Consider the following 27,786-nt stretch of genomic DNA (forward strand, 5'->3'; position numbering starts at 1 on the left):
AGTCCGTACTGTTGGCGGCTGTACGTAATTGGTTGCAGGCGCTGCTGTACGACAACAGGTACACACTGCTAGGTATCATCTGGTTCAGGCGGCGCAGGCGACCAGGGAACAATAGCAGGCGGGCAGGTTCAGGCAACTGCAGGTACAGTCCTGTACGGACAGGTACAGTCACGTACTGCTGACCTGTACGGACAGGTACAGGCAAGTACAGTACTGTTCAGTCTTGAACACTAACAGGCGGCGCATCTCCAGTAAAACAGGCGGTGCTTTATCAGAGCATAGTTGGTGCATCAGTCAGGTGGTTGCAGGGAGGAGAGTACAGACAATCTTTGTCAAGTACAGACTGGTACGATCAATCCCACGAGTGCAGAACCACGCATTGAATTGGTAAGCTCTGAACTTGTCCATCTTTCTTTCTTTCCACTGGCTTATGTCTGCTGCAGAGTTGTATCATCTGGCCCCTTGTGAGAGGAGGGGTATGGCAGTTTGAAAGGGTGGAAACAGAGACTGGACAGTGGATGTATATTTGAACTGAGTTGTGGAACCATGTTCATGGAATATGCCAGATGTGTGCTCAAGGCTGCCCTGCTGAATTGTCTTGGTTGATCAGAGGGAAGCACAGTGTGTTGCTTTTGTGGGACACAGATCTGTGTGTGAATCCTCTGTGCTAAGAGGTCTTGAGGGCTGCCAGATTGGACATACAGGTTTATTCTCCTCGCTGGCTTTGTTGTACTCAGTTTTACATCTCATTGAATTTGAATAAAGAAATACCGAAAGGGGCGCCAAGCTTTGGAGCCAACAGGTGTCGATTTCATTTCAGTTTTGGGGCATTCTAGCTCCAGTTAATTTCGTTATTTATTTGGACTACAAGTGGAAGGGTGACTGCTAGTCTACCGCACTTTGGTTTCTACCAGAGGCCAGTTTCAGAGCCCATGCAGATAGGGCTGCCCCGTTGGATAAAGGGAAAAGAAAAAGAGAGGACCATGAGAAAGCTCAAGGAATTTAAAGCAAGTGACAAGTCCGTTAAGTTTGATGTTTTTCATGGAGAGCATGATGCTTCCAAAGTGTTAGCATTTGTGGCACAGTTTGACATTGCTTTTAGCGATGAGGACTTCATTGAGAAGTCTAAAGTATGCCATGCTAGCATGTTCTTGAAGGGGACCGCTGCTCATTGGTGGATCACTGAAAAGATCACCAAAGACCCCATTTGCACCTGGAAAGAGTTGAAGGACAGATTTTATGCTCAGTTTTTGCCACCAAATGCGGAGCAAACTCTCACCCAAAAGTGGGATAGACTTGAGCAAAGAGATAATGAAAGTGTGCAACAGTATGCCAACAAGTTTTGGAAAGTCTTTCTTGAGGTAACTCCTTTTATGCAAATCACTGAGGATGAAAGAAAGAGGAAGTTTCGCTCCGGATTGCAACCAGCTTATCGTTCGGGCATTGAATTGCACCCGAAACATACTTTGCAACAGCTTACAGCCTCTGCTCTTGCTACGGAGCAATTGGTGCTCAAAATCAAGCAAGATCAAGGCGGTCCCAAATCTGCAAAAAGGTGGACAACCACCTAAAAAGAACTTCCGGAAGACCCACAAGGGAGGTAAAGCTGAAAATACCTCATCTACAGATCAGGGCCCAAAGAAGAACAAATTTGGCTTGACCCCCGAGCAAAGGGAGCAATATGCCAAGGAGGAAAAATGTTTTTCTTGTGGCAGCAAAGAGCACATGTTTCGACAATGCCTTGACCGCAAACCAAGGCATGAGGATAAGCAGACCAAGCAGTTCTCGATGTGCAGGGAAACACAAAACATGATGCAAAAGAGCGGATGGTATGCAAAGCATGGGGTCAAATCAAGGATCAGCCCGCCTTATTCATGTTTGATGATTGTGCAACCGATAACTTCATCTCTATACAAACGGCAGCTGCCTTGGGTATTGAGGTTGAGAACATGGGACCTCAGATTGAAGCCGAAGCTGCTTTTGTTGGTAAAGAGGTGCAGGTTACCCCACTGATAGGGAAGTTGCGCATACATATCCAGGGCTACCTTGATAATGAGCATTTCTTAGTTGCACCACTAAATGGATGTGATGTATTGCTGGGCAAGCCATGGCATCATAGGCTTGATCCCCGCAAAGAGTACAAGACCAACATGATTTCTTTTATGCATAGAGGCCGCATGCATTTCATTGATGCCGGCAAAGAAGGGGATTCCATCCCACTTGTATCTCACATCATCCAGATTAATAAAGCAATGAAAAAGAGTCTTTCTGCGTACTTGGTTTTTGTTCATGATAGCATTGTACCAAGTCATCAAAATGTGGATGCTATGACTTACGATAGGCTGAATTTTATTCATACATTCAACGATTGTTTTGCTGATGCATTGCCAGGTGAATTACCTCCCCAAAAGCCCAAGGATCATCGCATAGATCTTGTGCCAGGTAGTTCTCCACCTAACAAACCCACATACCGTGTGAGTGTCGCACAACAAGAAGAGATCATGAAGCAGGTAAATGAGCTTTTAGAGAAAGGTTTGGTTCAGCCTAGTTCCTCACCTTATTGCTCTCCTGTCCTTCTTGTTCAAAAGAAAGACGGGTCATTCCGCATGTGTGTGGACTATAGAGCTTTAAATAAGCTTACCATCAAGAATAGATTCCCAATTCCGAACTCCTTGACGATATGATTAGCTGAGCTCGCTGAAGCTCCCGCCCCTCCCTGCTCGCGCTACCTGCACACTTGCGCCCCCCCGCCTACCTGCCTGCTGCGCCCCCCTCATCCTTCGCGCCTCCCCTTGCCCCCCCCCCCCCCCCCCGCCTGCCTTCGCTATTGCGCCGCCCGCCCCCTCCCTCGCTGCACTACCTGCCGCCCCTCCTCGCCTTCGCGCCCCCCCCTCTTCTCGCGCACCTCCCCTCTGCAGCGCCCCGACCCCCCCCCTCCGCCAGCTCTTTCTCCCCCCCACCCCTCTTGCGCGCAGCTCCCGCCGCCCCCCTCCCCCCCCCCCCTAGGGCTACTCCTTCGCCGCTTCGCCCCCCCCCCCCTCCCTTTTCTTGCTGATTTCCGCCCCCAGGGGGGTTTTTCCTTTTTTCTCCGGCTTTCGTCTTCCGCCCCTCTGTGTGCAGCTCGGTTCTTGCAGGATCTCCGCTTTCGCCTCGCCTTCGCCATAGCTTCAGACTCTGATGGAGGCTCCTCCCACCCCGCCTCAGAGAGACTCCCCCGCAGCCCCCTCGCCCGCCCCTGAGGACACCCCCATCAGGCTTTCTCTTTCGCCGGAAGAGGAAGCGAGCCTCACCGCAGAGGTGGAACGCCTCCAGGCTCATTCCACCATCTGCCGTATAGTCGGCACTCGCCCCAGCAGAGGGGAGATCCGGGATCTTCTCCAGGCCCGCCTTCTTGCAGATGTGGGCAAGATCCTGGACGTACAGCTACTGGGCCGTGGACATTACCAGATCGAGTTCGAGACGGCCCAGAGCGTGGCCAAGGTCCTAGCCATGAGTCCCCTTGACATTAGGCCTGCTCGGGCTTTCTTCAGACCTTGGCAGCACGGCTTTGACCCAGCAGGGCTGAGCAGGGAGAGCGCCTTTTCCATGTTACAGTTTGCTTCCCTGGACTCCGCCGGGAGTATCTTCCGCTCCTCTCGAGCCTAGGAGCATTGGTGGGCTCGGTACTAGAGACTGGCCTCACAGCAGCTTCAATGGTGGCCAGAGCAGCTGGGCTACCGTCGGTCAGAGTTTTGGTGTCTGACATCTCCTCCCTTCCTAAGGTCATTCAGCTACCTAGGATAGGGGGGGGATGGATTGATCAGAGAGTGGAGTTTTCGGGGCTCCCGAACCACTGCTTCATTTGCAAGCAGGTCAGTCATCTGGACAAGGCCTGCCCTCGCAGGAGACCCCGACCCTCACCACAGCAACAGGCCCCTGATGGCCCGCCCACAGATGCGGCTCGGCAGGCTGCCTCCGGGACACCTGCTCAGGCCACAGAGACCTCGGAGTGGCAGCCTGGACAGGGGCGCCGTCGAGGGAGACAGCCACAGCAGCACGCCCAGAGACCGCTGCAGCAGCAGCCACAGTCTCAGCATCACTGGGTTCCCGTGAGGAACAGCTTTGCTCCCCTCCAAGAGGAGACCCCTGCGACGACTGAGGACCAGGAGATGCCAGCACCCCCTCCTTCACCCCCCCCACCCCCGTCCCCTCCCACCGCCTCGCTTCCACCTTCGCCTCCTCTCGTCCCCGCTCCGGTTTCGGCAGCGGCTCCCTCTCCACCCCCCTCGCCCCCCCCCTCCTCCCCCCCCCCCCCCCCCCCCCCCCCCCCCCCCCCGCCCGCCTCACCTTCCCGGGAGGCCCTGGCAGTCCCCTGGCGTTCACCTGCAGTCCGGAGGGCGCTGAGCACCGACCTAGCTCGAGCACCACCGAGGAGACCTACCATGCCGATTCGGGCTTCACGGATATCATCTATCCGCAGTCGGCTGAGTCGCCTTGGCATTAGACAACGCTCGGAGGCTTTTGATTACGCCTTCACACGGCTTTTTGGAGCAGAGGGCCCCCATGAGCCAGCACCCATCCGAGTTCATGTAGTGATACCTCCAGCCCGCGGGGAGGAGGCACTTGATTCAGCGGTGGCCTTCTCGTTCCCTCTATGTGGCCCATGCGACCGGGAGTGGACTCTAGAGCTCGCTCTTAGCACTTTGAAGACTCAGGCAGTTGAGTTTTCTCATCATATGAGCGATCTGGAGGTGACAGATGTGATAGGCCGACTATGGGAGTTGGCTCATTTTTTCTTGGATCCCGGGAGTGTGGATGCCTTAGAGATTCGTCATTTGGTCGTTCGCATAGTGGCAGACTTAGCACGCGACCCTAGATATGTATGTATACACGAGGTTGCTTTGTCAGAGCGGGAGGCAGTCGCCATGGGCCACAGCCACTGGCGCCTGATCCGTGATTCTTGCAATACACCGGGTGGGCAAATTCGCAGCCGCTCGGATGGGGACTACTCTCCATCCAAGCCGCTTGCGAAGGCCCGCCGTACGGCTGATGATGGGGAGAAAACTGAATTAGGGTTAGAGTTCATTCATGGGAGACATACACAGAGAAACAACAAGGGAGAGAGAGAGAGAGAGTTGTGGGGATAAGTCAACTCATCAAGTAGCATGAGTGTGTGACTCCCCTATCACACATGTATATTGCACTAGTACACATAGTGCACTTAGTACATTAAAAGTACTAAGTGTACTATGTACTATAACTTATGGGCTTGTACACACTATAAGGGTGGGCATAACGTCTTTACCCCAACAACCTCCCACTTAAAGGCAAAGTGCCCTTAAATGAAGGAAAAGAAAAAATCAGCATGTACATGATAATATACAAGGCCATATCAAGGCTGAAAATGGCCTCATCCAATGCCCATCAAGTGTCTGCAATGAGCAAACCGCTCCGGAGGCAAACTCTTTGTCAACAGATCAGCCGGGTTGTCATCCGTGTGAATCTTAACAAGCTGAATTTGCTTGTTCTCTATCACCTCTCTGATGAAGTGATACTTCACATCCACATGCTTCGTCTTTGCACGAAAAACAGGGTTCTTTGCCAACTGGATGGCACTCTGACTGTCACAGTGCAACAATGTAATATCCCCTGTATAGCCCAAATCAACCACTAACCGAGATAGCCATAATGCCTCCTTGCAAGCCTCTGTGGCTGCAATATACTCGGCCTCTGTAGTAGATAAGGCTGTGCACTTCTGCATCCTGGATATCCATGACACAGCACCTCCTGTGAATGTAAATACATAACCGGTAGTAGACTTCCGGTTATCTGGATGGCCGGCATAATCCGAATCCGTGTAACCATGCACTAATGCATCCTGTTTGCCAAAGCAAATGCACATATCCTGTGTGCCCTTCAGGTATCTCATGACACCTTTCACTGCTTCCCAATGCTTCTTGCCAGGGTTGGCCATGTATCTAGAAACCACTCCCACTGCAAATGCAATGTCCGGCCTAGTAGCAACCATGGCATACATGAGACTGCCACAAGCTGAAGCATACGGAATCTTGGCCATATCAGCCCTGTCTGTATCTGACTGTGGGCTGTCCATAGCACTGAGTTTCACATATGGAGGCAAAGGAGTACTAGCTTTCTTCCCCCCGTCCATATTGAACCTCTGCAAGACTTTGCCAATGTATTCCTTATGAGACAAATACAACACATGCTGATTTCTGTCCCGAAGTATCCGCATACCCAAGATGTGATTTGCATCACCCAAATCCTTCATATCAAAGGTTTCATGCAGCCTCTTTTTCAATGCATCCATCTCTTTACGAGATTTCCCGGCAATCAACATATCATCAACATACAAGATGAGGATCAATAGACTGCCATCCAATGCTTTCTTGGTGTACAAGCAGTGATCTATGTCACTTCTCCTGAATTTCTGAGATTTCATGAATGTATCAAATTTATGATACCATTCCCTTGGTGCCTGTTTGAGCCCATAAAGACTCTTTTTCAGCTTGCATACAAGCTTCTCCTTTCCACTTACTGCATAACCCTCTGGCTGCTGCATATATATCTCCTCATGGAGATCACCGTGAAGAAAAGCAGTCTTCACATCCATCTGAATCAAGTCCAGATCATCATGCGCAACCAAAGCCAACACAGCTCTAAGTGTGGTCATTTTGACCACTGGAGAGAAGATCTCATCAAAGTCCACACCATATTCTTGCTTGAAGCCCTTAGCCACTAACCTGGCTTTGTATCTTGGCTTTGCATCTGGTGCAACTTTGAGCCTGTATACCCACTTGCATGGCAAAACTTTCTTGCCTACAGGCAAATGCACCAACTTCCATGTTTCATTTTTATGCAGAGAATCCATCTCTGACTTCATGGCACGCTCCCATAGAGCCTTGTCTGCCCTCTGTAAAGCCTCTTTATAACATGAGGGCTCCCCACAGTCAGTAAGCATCAAATAGTCAACCCCTGGAACAAACCTGTCAGGGGCTCTGGAGGGTCTTGTGGACCTCCGTACCCAATGACCATCATTTGCAGGTTGCTGTCCAGCCTGCATATCACCCATTGGTGGCTCCTGTTCCATGCCATAAGGCTGAAATATCATGCCCGGTATCTCCTCTAACTGTGGTATATCCATAGGGATATCTTCTGCCATCTCTGGCTGTCCATTTGGACCATTTTCAGCACCATTTAAGGGCTGGTTTTCCTGCTGTAATGGCTGATTTACAGCCCTTTGTTGTTGTCCATGATGTCCATCATCATCAAAGATGACTCTGCCAGGCTCCTGTTGCCTTGCAGGCTCCTTATACATGCATGTTTCATCAAAAATGACATCATTGCTGCGTATGATCTTTCTATTCATGGGATCCCAAAGTCTATACCCCATTTCACCTCTGTCACCATATCCTAGGAATATGCATATCCTAGGAATATCAAGTTTGGTGCGCATTTCCCTGCGTATGTGCACGTACGCAACGCAACCAAACACTCTTAAGTGCTTGTATGACGGAGGCTTCCCTGTCCATACTTCTTCTGGCACTTTCCCACCAAGCCTCGTGTTAGGTGACCTGTTTATAAGGTGAACAGCTGTCATAACAGCTTCAGCCCAAAAACCATGAGGTAATGCAGCATGTGACAACATAGAACGGACCTTCTCCTGAATGGTCCTGTTCATCCTCTCTGCTGTCCCGTTTTGTGGAGGATCATAAGGAGTAGAAAGCTCCCTCTTGATGCCTTTAGCATCACAAAAGTCCTGAAACTGTTTGGACATGTACTCTCCACCATTGTCGGAACGCAAAGCTTTCAGTGTTTTGCCAGTTTGATTCTCAACAAGAGCAACAAACTTCTGAAACACTGAGAATGTATCACTCTTCAAACGAAGAGGATAGACCCACACCTTGCGTGTGGCATCATCTATAAAAGACACAAAATATTTTGCCCCTCCCAAAGAAAGCTGAGGCATCTCACATACATCTGTATGCACAAGCTCTAACTGAGCATCTTTCTGTCCAAGAGCTTTCTTGTGGGGGCACTGGAGTTGCCTGCCATAAATACAATGCTCACAAAACTGAAAACTTGAAAACTTTAGAGAAGGCAAGTAACCCAAACGAGACAATTGCTCCATTCCCTTGACACTCATGTGTCCCAACCGGCTATGCCACATAGAGATTTCCGGCAGCTCGGTTGCATTTACATTAGCATGGTGACAAACACCTGCATGCATGAAATAAAGAGTGTCCACCTTAGAGCCTCTGGCAACAACCAGTGAGCCCTTACTAATCTTCCACTACCAAATGTGGTAACATAATCAGCATCATCAAGCTGTCCAGTAGAAAGCAGGTTTTTCTTGATCTCAGGCACATGCCTGACATCATGGAGCATAAGCTGTGAGCCATCTGAAAATACAAGCCTCACATCACCTCTGCCAAGAATCTTGCATGCATGGTTATCACCCAAATAAATCACTCCTTCATTGCCAGCAGTATACCTGACAAACAAGTCTCTGCAACCTGTGACATGAAAGGAGGCACCTGAATCAATGATCCATGAGTGCATACCATGACCACCTGTAAGAAGTGAATGGGCATCAAGTGAAGACGTAAAGAGGACCTCATCCTCACTGCCACCTGCATGTGACACATTGATTTCTTCGATCTTGACTCCACTTTTGCCCTTTGGCTTTACATCTTTGGCTTCATCTTTCTCTTTGTCTTTGCCTTTTCCCTTTTCTTTTTGATCATTTTTCCATTTGTAGCATTGTTTTTTGATGTGTCCCTTCTTGCCACAATAATGGCATTCCAAATCCTTTTTGGAGCAAGACTTGCTCCTTCCCCGTTCTTGGCTTTTACCCCTTTGTTGGGATCTCCCACGTGCATTCATTGCATTGGACTTTCCAACAGAGTTGTTTTTCCTGTTCATCTCTTCTTGAAGAAGAGCACCCTCAACATCTGCATATGACAGCATAGCATTCGAATTGCTAGTGGCTGTCCTAAATGTGTCCCAACTCTCTGGCAAAGTGCATAACAAAAAAGTGGCTTTGAACTCATCGTCCATTGCCAACTTTTGATTGATGACCTGGCTGACAATACCATTAAACTCATTTAGATGGGCTGTCATAGAAGCCCCTTCCTTCATCTAAAGGCCTATGAGTTTCTTCAACCAATACACTTTGCTTGAGGCACTTTGTTGGGCATACAAGTCCTGCAATCTCTGCCACATTCCCCAAGCTGTCTTCTCTTCACGAATGCTGAAAAGTAATGAGTCTGACACAGACAACATGATAGTAGATCTTGCCAGCTCATCCATATCTTCCCACTCTTCAGCAGTAAGAGAAGCGGGCATCACACCCCTTTCTTTGATAGGCTTGTGCTGCTTTTTCTGGAGCAATACATTGTAGCACTGGGTTTGCCAAATATCATAATTATGCGAGCCTTCAAGCTTCTTGATGTGAAGCAATGAAGAGCTCTCACCTGTGGTTGCCATAGCAATATGCAACCTGTCAATGCCTGACTCCCTGCAAAATGTGCAAACACTGCACCCAAGATGTGCAAACACTGCACCCAAAGCACACAAAGTGCTCACAAATGTTCTCTCAAGCTTTATCTCCCACTGCGGAAGCACAAATGCAACTTTTCTCCCACTTTATGTGATGAAAACACCAAAATCTGGTTGCTGCAGATTTTGGACAGCACCTTAAATGTGCTCTTTTGCCCTTCCAAAGTACTGTACAGCAGTACTAAGTGCTCACCTGTAATGTACCAAACCTGTCCCGGCAAGTTTAGCAGCTGAAATTGAACCTTTTGGTCACTCAAAGCAGTGTACAGCCATGCCAAAACATGCACAAAGCTGTGCCAAATCTGTACCAACAGGTACAATAGCAATAAATGCTCTTTTGGCTGTCCAAATGAGTGAAAATCAGACTTTTACAGTCCCGAACACTGCATACAACAGTTCCGAACAGAAATTGGGCAAAAGCCCCTTGATTGCAAGCTGATTTTTGAGGATTCAAGGCATAAATGTCTTGCCTGCTGCTTTGCCAAGCTCAACAAGCATACAAACTTGAAAAGCCCCTTGATTTAAGATCAATTTCTGATCATACATGGTACATTGACGCACATGAAGGCATCCAGAGTGTTCACGATGCTTCCCCCTGGCCACATATACATCAAATACATGAAAGCCCCTTGATTTACAGGCACATTGAGTGCTTGTAAGGCATCAGCACATTACCCACAGCATCAAATGCGATCGCCTGCATGCAAATCAACCAAATCGGCACAAAAGCCCCTTGATTTGCACTGCAATTTGCTGCAATTTGCTGCAATTTTGCCCAAATGTGCGATTTTTCACATCATACAGCATGTATGAGTGCTTAATTGCACAATTACATCAAAAGCCCCAAATTTCGACATCCAATTTCCTGCAAATTGATCCTGATTTGACCAATTTCCTACAAATTTATCCTGATTGTGACCAATGTCACCCAATTTTGCCAATTTTTCTCAAAAATTGAGCAATTGGGCATCTGTACCTGCTCAATTGATTTAATTGATAAGAAATTCGCAAAAATTAAAGGCAAGTACCTATGAAATTCTGAATTTCTCTGATTTGCAGGTTAATTTCTGTTGCAGGAGGGGGGGGGGGGGGGGGGGGGCTTGATGAATATGCTGCTGCTGTATTGATGCAGGCAGGCCAAGGCTTCTCCTAGCTGCTTTGCTGAAGGAGACTAAGATGCAGGCGCATGCGAGGTAGGCGCACGAAAAGTAACTGGCTGAAGAAGCGAGGCAACCAGGACTACCAGGCGTACTCGACTCAGGTCAGCAACAAGGCGTGGAGTCAAAAATGATGTGTGGTCGCTTCTTCTCCAGGCGGAATAGGCGGAACCAATCGTGATGCGTGGTCGCTTCTTCTCCACGTTCACCGCACCAGGAGCCTGCTGTCACCAAAGCTGGCGGCTATAGAGGCTGGCTCGTAGGCGTGTTCGCCTGAATATGGATGCCCGCCAATTAAATGCCGCCTCCGCCTAGTGGCCACCGCTACACCCACCGCTACACGCTTCAGTAGTCGGGCTGCACAGATTGTGCAGTGGCCGACGGGACCTCTTCGCTCCGCACTCAGCTTACGGCAGTTGACGCTGCGGCTACTCCTCATGGCTGATGGTCGACGGCAGCGGTTGGCTGCACACTTGCGCTGCCATCACATAGTCGCTGCCCAAATTACATACAGACTGCGCCCAGCACGTTGACTCCTTGCACTTCAAAGACCTGCTGTCTCAACGACCACACACAGTGCTCTTCTACAGTCAATTTCCAGCGTTGCAGTTCTGCCCGTGGCTCTTCCTCTGCTCTGATACCAGTTGATGGGGAGAAAACTGAATTAGGGTTAGAGTTCATTCATGGGAGACATACACAGAGAAACAACAAGGGAGAGAGAGAGAGAGAGTTGTGGGGATAAGTCAACTCATCAAGTAGCATGAGTGTGTGACTCCCCTATCACACATGTATATTGCACTAGTACACATAGTGCACTTAGTACATTAAAAGTACTAAGTGTACTATGTACTATAACTTATGGGCTTGTACACACTATAAGGGTGGGCATAACGCCTTTACCCCAACAACTGAGACAGCATCCACCTCAGCAGGCCATCCATGAGGATCATCTCATGGAATGTACAGGGCCTTGGCGGAGCACATTTTATACGCTATCGTGGATGCTTGATAGAGAAGAGCTCCCTTTCGTGGGTGAGGGTGATTGGTTTCCATGAGCATAGGTGGCACATAGACCCTCCACCGGCCAAGGTGGCCAGAGAGGGATTCTGGCAGTTATGGATTTGGGAGGGTCGGCCTCTCACACGACTATAGTGGATTCCAAGGGAGTGGATATACCTATGACAGTGAGGAGGCTCATGGCACCCCTTTCTTTGCTTACACCACATGGTTGGGCCGCATGATTCACATGCCTAATCGAGGGCCTGCCTCCTCAGTTTCTCTCAGATTTCTAGAGAGGCTGTGGTACAGTTTTCGGCCACAAAAGATCACTCCTAGTTCTTGTTTCATTTTCAATTTGTTATTCTATGATTCAGTTACTCAAGGATTCATTGTAGCTTTTGGTCTCATAGCCCCTTGCGGTCTTTCTAAGAAGTTAATATATCTTGCACATCGGAACCATGTGGTTGGCACTTGGCTGGCCATCAGAGGTAGGCCAAGAGTCTGTTCGAGGTGTGCCCATCTCCACGAGTCCCCAACATCATTGCCTTTGGAATTGGTGAAGGCTCAGCAAGTTTAGCAAAGGATTCTCTACATTTTCACTACGGACCAGGCCCCCACCTGCATAGTTACTTGGGGCACAGTAGCTTTGGCCATTGAGGCCGAGGCCACCATGGCATATGAGGAGGATGGTGGGAGACTTGCCCTCCAAGTCTCTCATCTCCGTATTTCTGCAATACCAGTTCCAGCTCCCTCCACTGATCCTTGGACTCCCAGCTCCAACCAGAGATGGAGATTTGTCGCAGTATTGTTGCGTGGCACATTTGGAGAGCTCGTTGTAGCAAGGCCATTAAGGGTACCCTCACCCCGCTAGCAGAGTCCATCTAGAGCATCTGGCTTGATATCATTCATGCCCTCCGTTGACAGTGGGGGAAGCTTCAGGGTGGCTCTGACCGCATGCGGAAGCGCTGCGATGCCTTCCTGAGGATTTGGCATCATGGTCCTTTTCTCATTGACAATGGTGGTGAGCCCACTTGGCTTTATAGACCACCTGTTTAGTTGTCCCCCCCCCCCCCCAAATTATAAGAAATAGCCTTCTCCTCCCAGAGGAGCCAGTCGGAGAGAAGACAATCCTTCCCCTTTTCAGTTTGCTTGATTCTCGCTCCCCTCTATGGAGCTGAATTTGTACTTAGCCATTACGGCTATTTTGTTCGGTAACTAATAGAAGGATCTCTTTCCCAAGAAAAAAATGAGAATAAGTGAAGTACAAGTGAAGTGACATTGTAAGGTCACTTACACACACTCGTAAGAGAGTGTACACATGCTCAGGAGGAAGAACCTCCTAAGGAGGGAAAAAGTATCTCGACCCATTATTAGCCTACCTCCACATCACTACCATATAAATGGGTTCTTGCAAGAGCACTGCAACCAACTCATCAAACATAAGGACATTGGGATTACCCTTCAAACATAAGGGCATTGGGATTACCCTTCAAAGTGTAGATGCATAATCCTACTATGAAGACGACAAGGGAGTGAGAACCAAGAAAGCCTGCTCTGATACCAATTGTTGGCGTGGAGACAAAGGTAGCAAGCAAGGAGAGATAGATAGAAGCACAACACTCAAAGTAGATTGATGAGAATGAGTGAAGTACAAGTGAAGTGACATGATAAGGTCACTCACACACACTCATAATAGTGTCTACACACGCTTGAGGGAAAAAACCTCCTAAGGAAGGAAAAAGTGGCCTCTAAGTTGATGAGATCTCGAGCTTCAATGACAGATTGGGCGGGGTTGGTCCCACACAGGCAAGCATATTGATCCCCCTACTACTTTATGCAAATGACATTGTCCTCCTTTTAGATTCAGCCGAGGGGCTTCAAAGACATTTGGATGCCTTAAAGAATTTTTTCACTCAACAGGACCTCACTGTTAGCCTTGGTAAAACCATAGGTAATGGTCTTCCATACCTCCCGCCCCTTCACATCCAGATTGAGCTTCACATATAAAGGGGATCCTGTGGAGATTGTCTCATCCTATGTCTACCTTGGTGTCACTTTCAAAACACGGTTAGCACTAAACCAAATTACAAGGTAGTAGGCTTGCTCACCTCCCAACAGCGACCTGCATCCACCGATCTCCCTTGGGCCAAGGCTAGGGCTTCCTTCACAATCCCATAGGCCGGTGTCTAACTATGGCGTCCCATACCACTGACGCCTACCTAGAAGCCTTCGACACGTCCACGGCATGAGCGTGTCTACTCTCCTAGTCCAAGCCATACCTTCAGTAATGCATCCGCACAACATACCACTGAAGCCTGCCTAAAGGTATTCGACGTGCCAACCTACGTACTCGCCATGTGCACGGCATGAGCATGCCTGCTCTCCTGGTCCAAGCCATACCTTCAATGGTGCATCCGCACAACTCTTGTCTCATAATAACCCAAGCTCTCACTTATATAGTGATAACTACTCCATAAATAGCTAGCTTGCTACTATAAAAAACCATTAAGCCTGTTTTATCAATCCAAGAACCCTAGCCAAGTATCTGCCTGCTAATCCCTAATCTCGGGGTCCTCCCTAACCACATGGGGCCGCTATGGGATTAGCGGGATGCCTACGGCCAGCAATTAGGGCAAGGAAGAGAGGGGCGGGGGGGGAGGGGGGGGGGAGTGAGGGGAAGGGAGAAGAAGATGCTATGGTCGGGGTATGCGATGTCATAATCCTAATCTTGCTCTGGGAGGTCCTGTGTCGAATCCACTCAGCGATCTGGTTATAAATGCTCATAACAATTCGTCATTGGCACCGTTACCTTGGGTGTCGTGTCCGCTAGAATATGGCTCCCTCCATGTCGACCACAGCCACAGCCACAGCCGCAACTCTCAAGGGTCCGCCACACATGCCCGTTGGGGCCTGCGCGACAGGAGGCGAATCCAAAGAAGAGGCCTTTTTTGGGGGCCAGGCCATGCACCTGATCTCCCATCGTCGGGGGCTCTTATGTTGGCCCTCTTGGATGCTAGAGTTAGGGTATAGATAGCAATTTGGTCAAAAAGTAGAGAAAAGCAAAAAGTCAAACTGGGTTGACCGCGAGCCAAGTGCACCACTGGCAAGAGAAGATTGAGCCGGACCAAAAAGCGAAAAGCTGCTTTTTCAAAAAGCAGCTCTAAGGCCAAAAAGCAAGACCCTAAAGCTAAAAAAGCAAAGCATAAGAACTTTGGAAAAGCTGGTCAAATGTGAGTAATATTTTTTGTATAAAGTATTCTAAAAATTAAAAAGACAAAGGCAAAGTAAAAGTCAAAAAAGCAAAAGCATGATAGCTTTTGGCAAAAAAGCAAGACCCGCAAGACCCCCCTTGGGTATAAAATAGGGTTGAGTTTCTCTTGAACACCACGGACAAGCACATGAAGACCATCGATCAAGACTTGGGGATTTACATCATCAACATCATCATCCAAAATCTCACCACCTGCCTTCGTATAGCTGCTACAGCTGCCGACTACTGTTGTACCCCCTTTTTGCACCACCTGCACCATCTTCACCAGCTTCTGCCACATGTGACCAGCTGCGCTACTGACACATCTGCCAGCCATCTGAGCACTACTACACAGAACCACCACCAGGTTGTATCCGCTGAGCGCAGCCACCTACACCACTAGCCACCGCTGCTAACTGTACGTCGCCTCCAGTTGCTGCTAGTTACCTGCACCAATGTTGTGCCAACTTTCGCAACCGCCAGCGCCAGCCCCTCATCACCACCAGTGCTTGCTGCCCTCGCCAGTTTGTGCCACCTGGGTGACACTTGAAGAGAAATTGGGAGTCGAACTCAATCCGGAGGACGTCTACAATGTGAGCGGTGGCTTCAAGGGAGGCCACTGAGGAAACGAGGAGCTGGAAAACCACATCAAATAAGTGACAACTGATGGCTGCCTCGGACAAAGCAATTGCCATGGATTCATCCTGTTTTTTTAGGGAAAAAGTGGAAGAAGGGGGGGGGGGGGGGGGGGGGGGCGGGAAGCAGAAGGGCACCGATAAGCTGTCTTTTGAGCACAAGCAACGGAAGCAACATAACAGGGAAAAGGAAATAAACTATTGGCCTCAAGCAAAAAAGGGGGCCAGAGGTGGAAAAAAAAGTGGACGGGAGAGGTGTTCCAGGAAGGACAAGAGGAGGGAGGAAAAGGGGGAGGGGAGGAGGGGAGGAGGGGGGTGTTGTTGTAGGTCAGGGAGGAGACACAGACGGTGGAGGGAGCCGAAAGAGGGGTAGAAGGGGCAACTAGACGAGAGCCGGAACGGAAGGGCCGGGCTGAAAACCGGGAGGCAAGATGCAGGGGACAGGCAGCACAGAAGGCGGGCTGCAGTTTGGGAGCAAGAGCTCCAGCTTGCTTAGACTCAAACTTTTGTTCACCAAATATCAAAAACAATTAAAATGAACATTGAAGGAAAAAGAGCTTCACACACTAACGTCATCCTTCAGCCACAGACAAAAGTTGTTCCCTTGCAAAGTGGACATTTACTGATTATTTTCTTAGTTATTGTATGACAGTGAGCTTCATACAAAAATAACCTACGGTTTTAGGTAATTCAAATTTGTAAGGAACAGATCAAATTAAAAAAATGCACTCAAATCAACACATTACCCTTTTGATCTGATTTCCTCAGCGCATTCTTTGCCAAACAAATCAGGGCTAGTTGCTCTTCCTTTAAATCTGTCATTGCTAGCAAGTGTGCAAGAGACAATACTTTCCAACGCCAAAAAACAGTATCATCTAAGGACTTCTGCAATTTCACAACCCGACCCAAAAGCTCCAGGATTGGCAACAACGAGAAACCTTGTTCCTTAAGTTCATGGCAGGTTTCCACAAGTAATGCCAGAATGTTTCCTACAATCTCCTTGCAATCATCACTCTGTGGCAAAATTGCCGCAAAAATGTTACTATAAATAAGAACTCATGCTCAAGGACCTTGAAAGACATTCAAGAACTGGTTTTTTTATTTATTTTTTTAGAATGAGCTGCCTTTCTCTTTGACATAACCATTTGACTATAATGAGACAACTTTTATTTTGAAATCCAAAAGGAGTCTTGCATAGTATTACAAAGCAACTACGCCAATTCAAACCAAAAAACAAAATGTTACACACCTCTGCCTGAGCGGATGCTTGCATCGCCAAACTCTCAAGCGCATCGACCAGCTCCCTCAAAGCTGTAACAGTCCAGTCAGCTTCCTGTGTAGCAAAATCATCCCTTTGAGCAAAATAACAAACCCTACTTACATTAGTTATATGTTATATGATGCCTTACTTATTTCAAAATAATGTTATCAATATAGTGTCTACTTGGAGGTAATTCATGGTTTCCTTCATAGTGGCTGTCCTCGGGGAGAGGATCACTCTAAAGGAAACCACCTTCTTTATGTAGGAAGACTTGGCACCCATGCAAATTGCACATAGAAAGGAATGCCTTAAACAACTGCCAGCAGCAAACGATCAAAACAGGTGGGCTTTACCCTGCCTTGGCAGAGTTACCATTGCCGATACAGGCGAGAAGCACAAAAACAAAGAGATCACAAAAGACCATCTCCATGGCACATTGTGGTCTTCATCACGCAGCTTCACTTTAAGAGCTGCAGCGTTGCCTTGTACAGGGACTCATCAAAGCCCAGAGTGTGGCATGCACCAATTATCCAGCTACACTCGGAAAAGCCGGCCAACAGAAAGGAAACACACGTCATCATGAAGGGTTAAGGGGTCAGTGGTGGTCATGCGATACAGGTCACATTCAAGCAAGATGTTATCAATGGTATGAAGAGATGCATATGCCAGATACATGAGGGTTAAAATGCGTAGGCAGACACAAAGTAGCAGAGTATTCCAACCCCAAATCCCCGCAAAGAAAAAAGAACCCCACCTACTCAAAGGCTTGGAACAGATTGGAATCACAATCCCCCACCATGCCTGTACCATACATAGAAGAATTCTCTAAGAAGGGAGAAATACTACTACTAGGAGACCAATGCAAGGACAGCAGAAAAAAATACAGAAATGCTACTGTTTCAAGGGGATGCATTGATACTCCCTGAGGTAGACATAAGCAGACGCTCATTGAATAAAGGGGTTACACTGACCGTGTATGGCAAACACTTGGTACAGCAACAATTTCTTATTGAAAATTTGCAAAGCTTGAAATAATGGAAATATTAAAATCAACAAGTTACCTGAGCTGTTTGGAGAGAGTAATGAAAAATAAAGTGCACCAGTAACCTCAACAGTAATCTCCCCACAGCAAAGTTTGATGATACAAGTGATGCCAGACTGAAGTGAAGCTCTCGTGCAACTAAAATATTTTCACCATGTGCCGATGGATGCAGCAGTACATAATTCAGAAATGGTTGTAAGAAACGTAAACACTCTGAAAACTTCATCACGCCATCTTGTGTAAATATCATGAGCACTTGCTGCACAATTTCCAGATGCGATTCTCTCCGTGATGTGAATGCCTAGACACAAGGAAAACAATTAGCCTGGCAATGAACCTTGTGAGAACATGAACTTCCAGAGAAAATGTTTACATATTTATATCCTTGTAACTTTTAGGATTCTCAACAATGGAAATGAAAAGGGGCTATAAAAATCATAAAATTCAATGAAATTCAAGGGGCGGGGGGGAAGTGAACTTCTCTACTTTTGATGGGCTGTAAATGACACCTATCTCTTGTGAAAAGATCTTCCTGAAGGGATTTTGGGTCTTCCACACTTTCTTAAACAATAATCTCAACACCGAACAGGCAAAAACTTCACACACAGCACAAAAGTTAAGCATTTTTTATCATCCTCCCTACCAACTCCTTCGGAAGCTGTTACACTCTCCTCCGACGACAAGAGGTACTTCTTTGACGTTCTTTACATTCCAGATTTGGCATTTAACCTTTTGTCAGTGAGTGCTCTTACAGCTCGGGGTGCAGAGGTGATCTTCTCTCGTCACAAGATTACTAGGAGATTGGTAACATCTTGGCTCAAGGAGTCCAGAATGGTTGCTTTTACAAATTGACCGCTTTGCTCTCTCATGTTTCTTCTTCAGCTCTTTGGCATGCTCGGTTTGGCCATTTGAGCTATCAACTTCTTCAGCGAGCTTCAGAGGATGGGTTGGTCAAGGGTTAACCGACCATCAAGGCTCCAGCTTCCATATGTTCCTCTTGCTTAGGGAAGCAATGGCGAGCCACCTTTCCAAAGGAGGCAACACACAAATCTTCGACATCACTTGCTCTTGTTCATGCAAACTTATGTGGTCCAATGAGTACCGCATCTTTGAGTAAGGCATTGCACATGCTTGTGATGGTGGATGACTTCTCTAGATTTACTTGGGTTTTCTTTTTGAAGACCAAGGATAAGGTATTTCAGCACTTTCGTGATTTGAAAACTGAGGTGGAAAAAGAGACCAGTTCTTCGGTCAAGGTTCTCAGGATTGACAGAGGGGGTGAGTTTACATCCAAGGAGTTTCGGCAGTATTGCAAGGATCAAAGCATTCGGAGATAGCTTACTACAATATACGCTCCATCACAAAATGGAGTTACATAGAGGAAGAATCAAACTATCATGGAAATGGCCCATGCTATGCTTGAGCACTCCTCTTTACCTCAACGTTTCTAGGCTGAGGCAGCTTCTATTGCTGTCTATATTCAGAACAGGTCTCCTATAGCTGCTCTTCCAGATAAAACTCCATATGAGGCTTTCCACGGTGAGAATCCCTCTTGCTCATTTGCAGGTATTTGGTTGTTCGGTGTATGTGCATGTGTTCAAGGAGCGTAGCTCCAAATTGGACTCGAAGTCACAGCGTAAGACATTTCTTGGATATAGTTCTGTGTCCAAGGCATATCGTCTTTATGATCAGCAGGCTCGCAAAGTTTTTGTGAGCCGCAATGTGGTGTTCGACTAGACTCCTACATCTTCTGAGCGCGGTGGTGAGCTTCTTCTTCCTCCCCCTACTTCTGTTACACCTCCAACTGTGGATTCTCATTCAGATGATGATGATGATTTTGCTCCTCCAGCGAGCTCAAGTAAATCGATGCTTGGATGGTATCACAAATAGTTCGTGATTCTAGGTTGAGAGAGCTTCCTTCTGCTCCTTTGCCTAGTGCTCTCAGGCGATCTTCTAAAGTTACAGGGAAACAAATTCATGAGGGTAACGTTTGTGTTAACTATGCTCTTACGTCCTCTATTATTCATGGTCCTTATGATCCCACTTCTGTGGACGAGGCTCTTTCACATGAGCCATGGCGTCGTGCTATGCAGGCAGTGTTGGATGCTATAGAACGGAATGGCACTTGGATTTTGGTGCCTAGGCCACAGTAGCATAAGGTGATTAATGTGCGGTGGATCTTCAAAACGAAGTACAAAGCTGATGGCAACTTGGACAAGCACAAGGCGAGGTTGGTTGCCAAGGGCTATGCTCAACGCCCTGGGGTCGACTTCGATGAGAGCTCCGATGACTCGGATGACTACCATTTGCACCAATCTTGCTCTTGCAAGACATCATAGATGGCCCGTATTCCAAATGGACGTCAAATCAGCTTTCTTGAATGGAGAGCTTACACAAGAAGTGTATATTGATCTGGGATTTGAGATTCTTGGTAGACAGGACCAAGTGTATCGACTAAAGAAAGCGTTGTACGGTCTAAAGCAAGCTCCGTGGGCTTGGTACCGACGGATCGATGAGTTCTTTTAGAAGCTTGGTCGGCACCGCTCTCATGCAGATTCGAACCTTTATATCCTCCTTGAGAGGGAGTTAGTTGTTATCATTGTGGTCTATGTTGATGACCTCATTTTTACACGTTCTTATTCTGTGAGGATCCGTTCAGTCATGGATGCTTGGAAGAAAGAGTTTGAGATGACAGATCTTGGTCTGCTGCATTTCTTTCTTGGCTTGCCAAATCCCTAAGGGAATTTTCTTTTCTCAGCAGAAGTAAACACGGGAGATTCTTGACAGGTTTCAAATGACTGGGTGTAGACTAGTATCTTCTCCTCTGGATACTAGTGAGAAGCTTTCTCTTCTTGATGCTTCTCCAGGGATTCATTTGGGACAGTATCGCGTTCTCATCGGTTGTTTGGTATGGTTGACCTACTCCCGATTGGACATTAGCCCCGTCAGTAGCATTGGCGGTGTGCTCTCAAGGTCGCTTCGGTACTTGAGTGATACTTGATTTTGGCACATTTTATGGCCAGGGGTGCACTCTTCTTGGATGGACTAATTTAGATTAGCAACCTACTATGGCGCTTTCCTCTAGACAGGCAAAGTATCATGCAGCTTGCTATGCTGAATGTGACGCGATTTGGCTACGGAGATTATTGGGAGAACTTGGCTTTCCTCCTACCGAATCTACTCTTCTTTGGTGTGACAATCAGAGTTGCATCGCTATCGCCAAGAACCCTATGTTTCATGCTCGTATGAAACACATTGAGATCCAGTATCACTATGTTCATGAACGGGTTCTTGCTAGAGACTTACGTTTGGAGTATTTTCCTTTAGCAGAGAATGCAGCAGATTTGTTCACCAAACCGGTGTCTTAGGCTTCCTTGGCTCCTCATCTTCGGCTTCTTGGAGTTTGTTTAGCATCCGGTGCTGAGAGAGGGTGTTAGCATTTCATCCCCATATGCTGCCCATATTTGTTTCCTTTTTATGGCCCTTGGTTGTGGGTTGGCCACCCTTATTTTTCCCCTACTTCCTTAGTATTTTTCCCCAGTCAGGTGCAGATGTCTAGTCGGCCAGCTCCTTACCTATAAATAGGTGGGCTGGCCTCTCCCATTATATATCTTCATTGTTGAGTTGTGTGGTTCATGTGTTGACACACTTGCTCCCTTTTGTATCCTTCACTTATGAAACTATTAGGTCTCTTGCTCAAGATTGTATTCACTGCATTACATTCAGCCTTTTCACTTCATATCTCTCTCTCTTGCACTCTCAATTCAACACACTCTAGTGCTCCCTTTGCTTCCGCTTTGTGCACACTATCACCAAAGACATAAATGGCTAATGGAACTTATTTATTATGTGCTAAAATAAATGGCTTATGAGTTTTGCAAATGGTAAATATTTACCTGACCTTGTCTTTTGACTTTATGTTAATGTGTTTTTCGCCTTAGCTTTTACTGGTGATCTCATCAATAAAGTGAAGGGCTACAAGTAGGGGTAAAAATAACCAGAAGGCTTTTTATGGGCTGTGCCTTGGGAAGAAGGAATGCTTTCCGGCTAGATTTATCTGGCCAGCTTTCAGCACATACAAGGCAGCCCAACAACTCCCAGCAATGCTTGTGCACTGATCCCAAGGTAGGAAGAAGGGCTGGAAATGGCCAGAAGCAGCCCAAACGTGTAAGGTGTACAGACATTGGTTGGGATGCTTTTGTCTATACAAACAGTAGCAACCTGAGTGGTCACGATCTGACTGTGACCTGAAAGAGTTTTACACACTTCAATCTCTTTGTCTAGTCCTTGGGCTGCATGCATGATGCAATAGCTAGGAAAAGCAGAGCTACAAAATCAATGTGCTCATGGGGCCTAAGTTTCATAAGCGGGGAATCATATTAAGGCATCTCATTTAGTAGCTACAAAGAGCTCAGTGGAGTTCACCATCAACACCAAATTGATTTGCAAGAGTTGCTTGTATTCTATTTATTAAAAATTCAAGTTCAAAGCACACACTATCACATGCACCCTACACTATGGTGCTATGTGACACACCAGCTCAACATTTCATGTAACATTATATATCATTAACACCCTTTTTAGGATTATTTGTTGTATGCCATGGCCCCATTGTGAGCCCCAGTCTGGGACATGTTAGGCACAAGCTACGTAGGTCATTCTCCCAGTCTTAGGTGTCACGGTCAGTCCCTTAACCTACTTGGAGAACAAGCACGTAGAAGGCTAGGCATGCATTAAGTCAATCCATAGAAGCATGTAAAGAGCATCTAGGGCATGGGCCGGCCTTGTCTCGATGCATAGCGTCATAGACCCCTCACACATACCACTCGGCCAACATAAACACCATGGATATTCACTCGGCCAGCATAAAACATCATCCAACAGCAGTCGATCATTATCGGGCAATCGGCCAGCACTAGGACAATGCGCATATAATGTATGTAGCATTTAATGATAATTTTCACAAGTCATGGGCTGGAAAACAAGCTGACAGTACCATGATAAGACTGACCAGCAGCAAATTCACCTATATAAGCAGCCCATAGTTTCATTGCATAAAAACACATCATTCATCAAGTATTCAACAAAGTAGTTAAGAGAACATGTGTGCTTAAGTTCCCTCCTCACGGTTCTTGGAGCATACAAACACTCTCAAGCACTCTATGCTTCAATCCAAGGCAGCATAGAAGATCCTCTCATCTTCAGCCAGCATATGTGCAGTTTAAAGAAAGCTTTGTTGCCCATTACAACAGTCAACCTATTACATGCTATATTGGTATCAGAGCTGAGCTATAGGTTGTGACCCAACTTAGCTACCCAAAAGTGAGAGCATCCTATGGAGTGTAAAATTGCGGTCAGACAAAACCACCCAAGCCTCCACAATGTCAAGAGAGACTTCTTCAAAAAGCTACAAAGCAGACATGAAAGGAGAGATCAAGAAAGAAGATACCACCAAAGAAAAGCTTCTGCACTTGAGTGATGGCTTTGTCAAAGCAATTTTGGAGTAAAACATATTGCTCAAGCTTCAAATTGAGGCTACAAAAGAAGAAGCAAAACAAGCCAAAGAGAAGGGTAAACAAGCCAAGAAAGCACTCAAAAACAATGAAAAGCCAAAAGAACTTTCAATGCTTGAAAGATTGTTCCTCATCATGGAGCAACAAAGACAAAAAGAAGAAGCCAAAAGGGCCAAAGAAGCCCGATGTGATGATGAATGAAGGGCTCAAGACACCAAACGCAGGGCTAATGAAGACCAACGACGGGCAGACCATGCAGCCCGAGAACACCAACAAAGGCTTGAACGAGACACTATGCAACTCCAACACCAGCAATTGATAGCATCTATGCAAGCAAACATGCAGTCAATTCTCCCTACATTGGCACAACAAGGTCCGAGTGTAACATGCGTTGCGGAAGCGTGTTCATGATTAACGCTAAGCAAAGAAGATAACGCTAATCCTATGTTTAGCAAAGACACAAAAGAGAAGGAGAGAGAGACCTAATCTACTATATATTGCCAAAACATGCTATATATACAATGATCTTGCTGATTCACAGCTTCATGATGCATACCAAAGATCCTTGCAACCCTCTACTTGCAATCGAACAAGAGAAGCTCCTGTTGATCCACCACTGTGTCCTTGCTGCCTTGCAGACTCTGACAAATGGATCCTCTTGATCTTTGAATGATGATTCTAATGAATGCCTAATGATCCTATTTATAGGAAAAAGGAATGAATTCGTAATCAAGTCGGTTTTGCCTATTTTCCCCACAAAACATTGTCCAAACAGTCATATTTTGTGTCCAAACTATGCCCAAAAGGTGTCCCAACCATTGGGCTATGTCTTGGGCACTTCCGAGAGCTTGTAGGGCTGCAAAATCTGCTCTAAATCTACCCCTGAATCTACCCATATATTTGCTAATGAGAATATACATGTCTATGAGCATTGGGATGAACGGATGCACATGACATCCCCTTTTGCTAAGCTTGGAGCACTGGGGTAATCCATACACCTTTGCTCCGATTCCGTTTTGGTCCAATTGAAGATTGCACGTCATATCCATCGGCTCAATCCCCAAGTTCTCTAGCTTGGTCTTCAAGTTCTCTGGCTTGGTCTTTAGATCTTCTGAAAACTCCTCTGAAATTGTCAAGATGACCTCATCCTTCTCCAAATAGGATTTGGAGAGATCCACCTCCTTGGGAACTATTGGGTTGACCTCATCCTCCTCCAAATAGGATTTGGAAAGATCCACTTGCGCGAGCTCTAGTTCTGGTTTTGGTTTGGCTTCTGGCTCTAGCTTTGGCTTTGGTTCTGGTTCTGGCATGTGCATCCCGGGTAATGGCACCTCCTCGGAAACACCTCTTTCTGTGATCACGTCTCCCAAGAACTCTTGTCTTAGAAGCTCTCTTTTCGTTGGGTAAACGCTCTCGATCATGGGCTGCTTTACAACCCTAGGTGATTCCTTCTTGGCCTTTGTTGATGCTGCCATGAATTGTGCCCATGTCTCCTTGAGTTGTGTCCATCTTTGCTCGTATAGAAGTGGGTCTTGACGCATCTCTTCTTGAAGCTCTTCTATGAGTTGTTGCCTAAACCTGGCCCCAACGATGATTTGTTCATACTGAGCATAGCGTTCTTGTTCCCTTTTGTATCGTTCATCTTCCTGTCTTCGACGACTCTGCAAAGTCGTGAGAAAGTCATCGTCCATTGCCTTTGAACTCATGATATTATTTTGCTGTTTTTCCTGTTGTAATCAGCCCAAAAACCCTAACTCTAGAGTTCTACATGCTTTCTAAACTCCCTAGGATCATGCTAGGCTGAAAACTAGACTTTCTAGCACTATACTATGCTGAAAATGAGCAAAAAGTTGATGCAAAAATGCAGATTTAACGCAAAAACGCAAACCCTAATCTTGCTCGTAAACCCTAAAACGCAAACCCTAATTCAGCATACACCAAATATAAGCTAAGAATTGTCCTAGGATGACCTAAGCTCTGATACCAATGTAACATGCGTTGCGGAAGCGTGTTCATGATTAACGCTAAGCAAAGAAGATAACGCTAATCCTATGTTTAGCAAAGACACAAAAGAGAAGGAGAGAGAGACCTAATCTACTATATATTGCCAAAACATGCTATATATACAATGATCTTGCTGATTCACAGCTTCATGATGCATACCAAAGATCCTTGCAACCCTCTACTTGCAATCGAACAAGAGAAGCTCCTGTTGATCCACCACTGTGTCCTTGCTGCCTTGCAGACTCTGACAAATGGATCCTCTTGATCTTTGAATGATGATTCTAATGAATGCCTAATGATCCTATTTATAGGAAAAAGGAATGAATTCGTAATCAAGTCGGTTTTGCCTATTTTCCCCACAAAACATTGTCCAAACAGTCATATTTTGTGTCCAAACTATGCCCAAAAGGTGTCCCAACCATTGGGCTATGTCTTGGGCACTTCCGAGAGCTTGTAGGGCTGCAAAATCTACTCTAAATCTACCCCTGAATCTACCCATATATTTGCTAATGAGAATATACATGTCTATGAGCATTGGGATGAACGGATGCACATGACACCGAGTTCCTCCACTGTCCCAACCACCGCCTTGATACGAGCTCAACCAAAGCCTCTGATTGGCAAGAAAATGCAACTGTCAAATTTGCCAAAACTGTGGACATTTCTTAGTCACATCTTTTCTATGTGTGATCTTCGGAGTGCATTTACATGCATGCTCTAATGGTTGGCATCAAAAGAAGCATCACTATTGGATATCATGTTGTATATAAGATAGGCTACGAGGCTGCAACATGAATTTGCTTGGAACAATAAAATATGACATGGATGCATGACTCTCGAAAATGTACGTTTATGCATAGTTGTGTACTCATGTGTTGGTAACACAAGCATGCTTATTTCGGCATCGATTCTTTATGATGCTAATGGAAATATTAAAGTGGCCTATGCTCAAGCAGCTGACTCAATTGTGGGATTATGTTTTTGGACAGTAAGCAAATGTATCAAGGATTCCTCGATGGCAATGAAAGCGTTTTGTGATCTTAAGGTGGTTGGCAACCACGTAAGAATCTCAAAAGATCAGCAAGTTAATTATTGCAACTCCAAGGAGATTTGGTAAGAATCTTAAGGCCCAGTCTTGTAAACATGGATTCACTAGAGGTGGATAAGTTGGTAAAGGCAGGTAGATACCTACTAACCATGCATTATGATGCTTCTATTAAAATTAGCTATGAACATGAGTTCTCAATTGGATGGTGAAAATTGTTCTGAAACTCTTCTTTTATTGCTATACTATTATGCATGCATGAACATCCATTTTTGAGTGTTACCTTCACGAACGGATGGAGCTCGTACGCTTGAAAGCCTTGCAAGATGCTTGAGTGGTTGCTAAGAAGATGCCTACACACAAAGCCGATGCTTCTGACGATCATGGGCACCGCTTCCGCCGGGGCACTTTCGAGCACGGCTTGGAGGTGGGCAAGGACCAGGGAGGCCTCCTCCACCTGCACAAGACCGCAGAGCTGCGACACCGCTTCGTCGAGCGCCGGAAGAGAGCGCGAGGCCAGGAGCAGGCACTCAAACAGCGCCTGCTGGCCCGCCTTCGATTGCAGGCCCAGGTGAGGAGGCCCCACCTTGAGCGTGTCGAAAATACTCCTCACCGCATACCGCTGCGCAGTCGGATGGGGAACCCTCAGCTTGTCCAACAGAACCCCGAACGAGGACGACGCCATAGCCCTCACAGTAGTGTCGTGTTTCTTACATCTATTTGTGACGCGCTGTTAATCAAGTAGTGCGAATGCAAAAACACTAGAGAAACCTCAGCATGGATCCTAATTTTTGTGATTGAGTGCAATTCTCAACATTTTTATTTTTTTTTTACCAGGGGAAAATTTGAGACATACACTCCAACAAGAAGGGTTGAAGTCCCTCAAAATGTTTCTTGTATGTTGGTTAGATCCACCTCACGGTTCACCTATAGGAGAAGGATCCATTGGACACATCTAGTAAAAGAAATGTAAGAACAATTGCCTAGCTTTATTGATCGAGTCTTAAACATGTACAAGTGTCATGCCTAGAGTGTTTCATCTCTTTTACCTTTGCTACTATTGTAGGATCATTGCCCTCTTGACTTGTTGAAACCAAATAACATAGAACTTTCATTATTAGTGTATGGGTGGAAGTATGGTAAGGCAATCACCTTTTTTTTCCTTAAATGGCAGTAAAAGATAGCACATGTGATAGCAAAAACTTATAGAGCACCACCACCAACTACGAGTTTTTGAATGTTATTAATTGTCCTCTTTTGCTCTCTTGCTCCCACGAGGGTACTCTTCATGCAAGAGATTGTGTCTTGTAGCTTCATAACTC

The 27,786-nt window shown here is 46.5% G+C and overlaps 1 protein-coding gene across 4 annotated transcripts in view; it reads right to left on the reverse strand.

The window, feature by feature from the left end:
* The window catches only part of RST1 (ARM repeat superfamily protein), a 182,724-nt gene extending 155,300 nt beyond the window's left edge, over positions 1–27,424 (reverse strand). For all 4 annotated transcript variants that reach the window (XM_086800403.1, XM_086800401.1, XM_086800402.1 and 1 more), the window contains exons 1-4: positions 26,748–27,424; positions 17,922–18,203; positions 16,849–16,932; positions 16,346–16,613 (exon numbers count right to left, since the gene is read on the reverse strand). In XM_086800403.1, the coding sequence (XP_086656529.1) occupies positions 16,346–16,613; positions 16,849–16,932; positions 17,922–18,203; positions 26,748–27,149 (1,036 nt within the window). In that variant the 5' untranslated portion in view covers positions 27,150–27,424. The remainder of the gene's footprint in view (positions 1–16,345; positions 16,614–16,848; positions 16,933–17,921; positions 18,204–26,747) is intronic.
* Positions 27,425–27,786: the final 362 nt, after the last annotated feature.

This window comes from Cibotium barometz, chromosome 7 (assembly GCF_041138505.1).
Source record: "Cibotium barometz isolate CiBa-2024 chromosome 7, ASM4113850v1, whole genome shotgun sequence".
Taxonomy (NCBI): domain Eukaryota; kingdom Viridiplantae; phylum Streptophyta; class Polypodiopsida; order Cyatheales; family Cibotiaceae; genus Cibotium; species Cibotium barometz.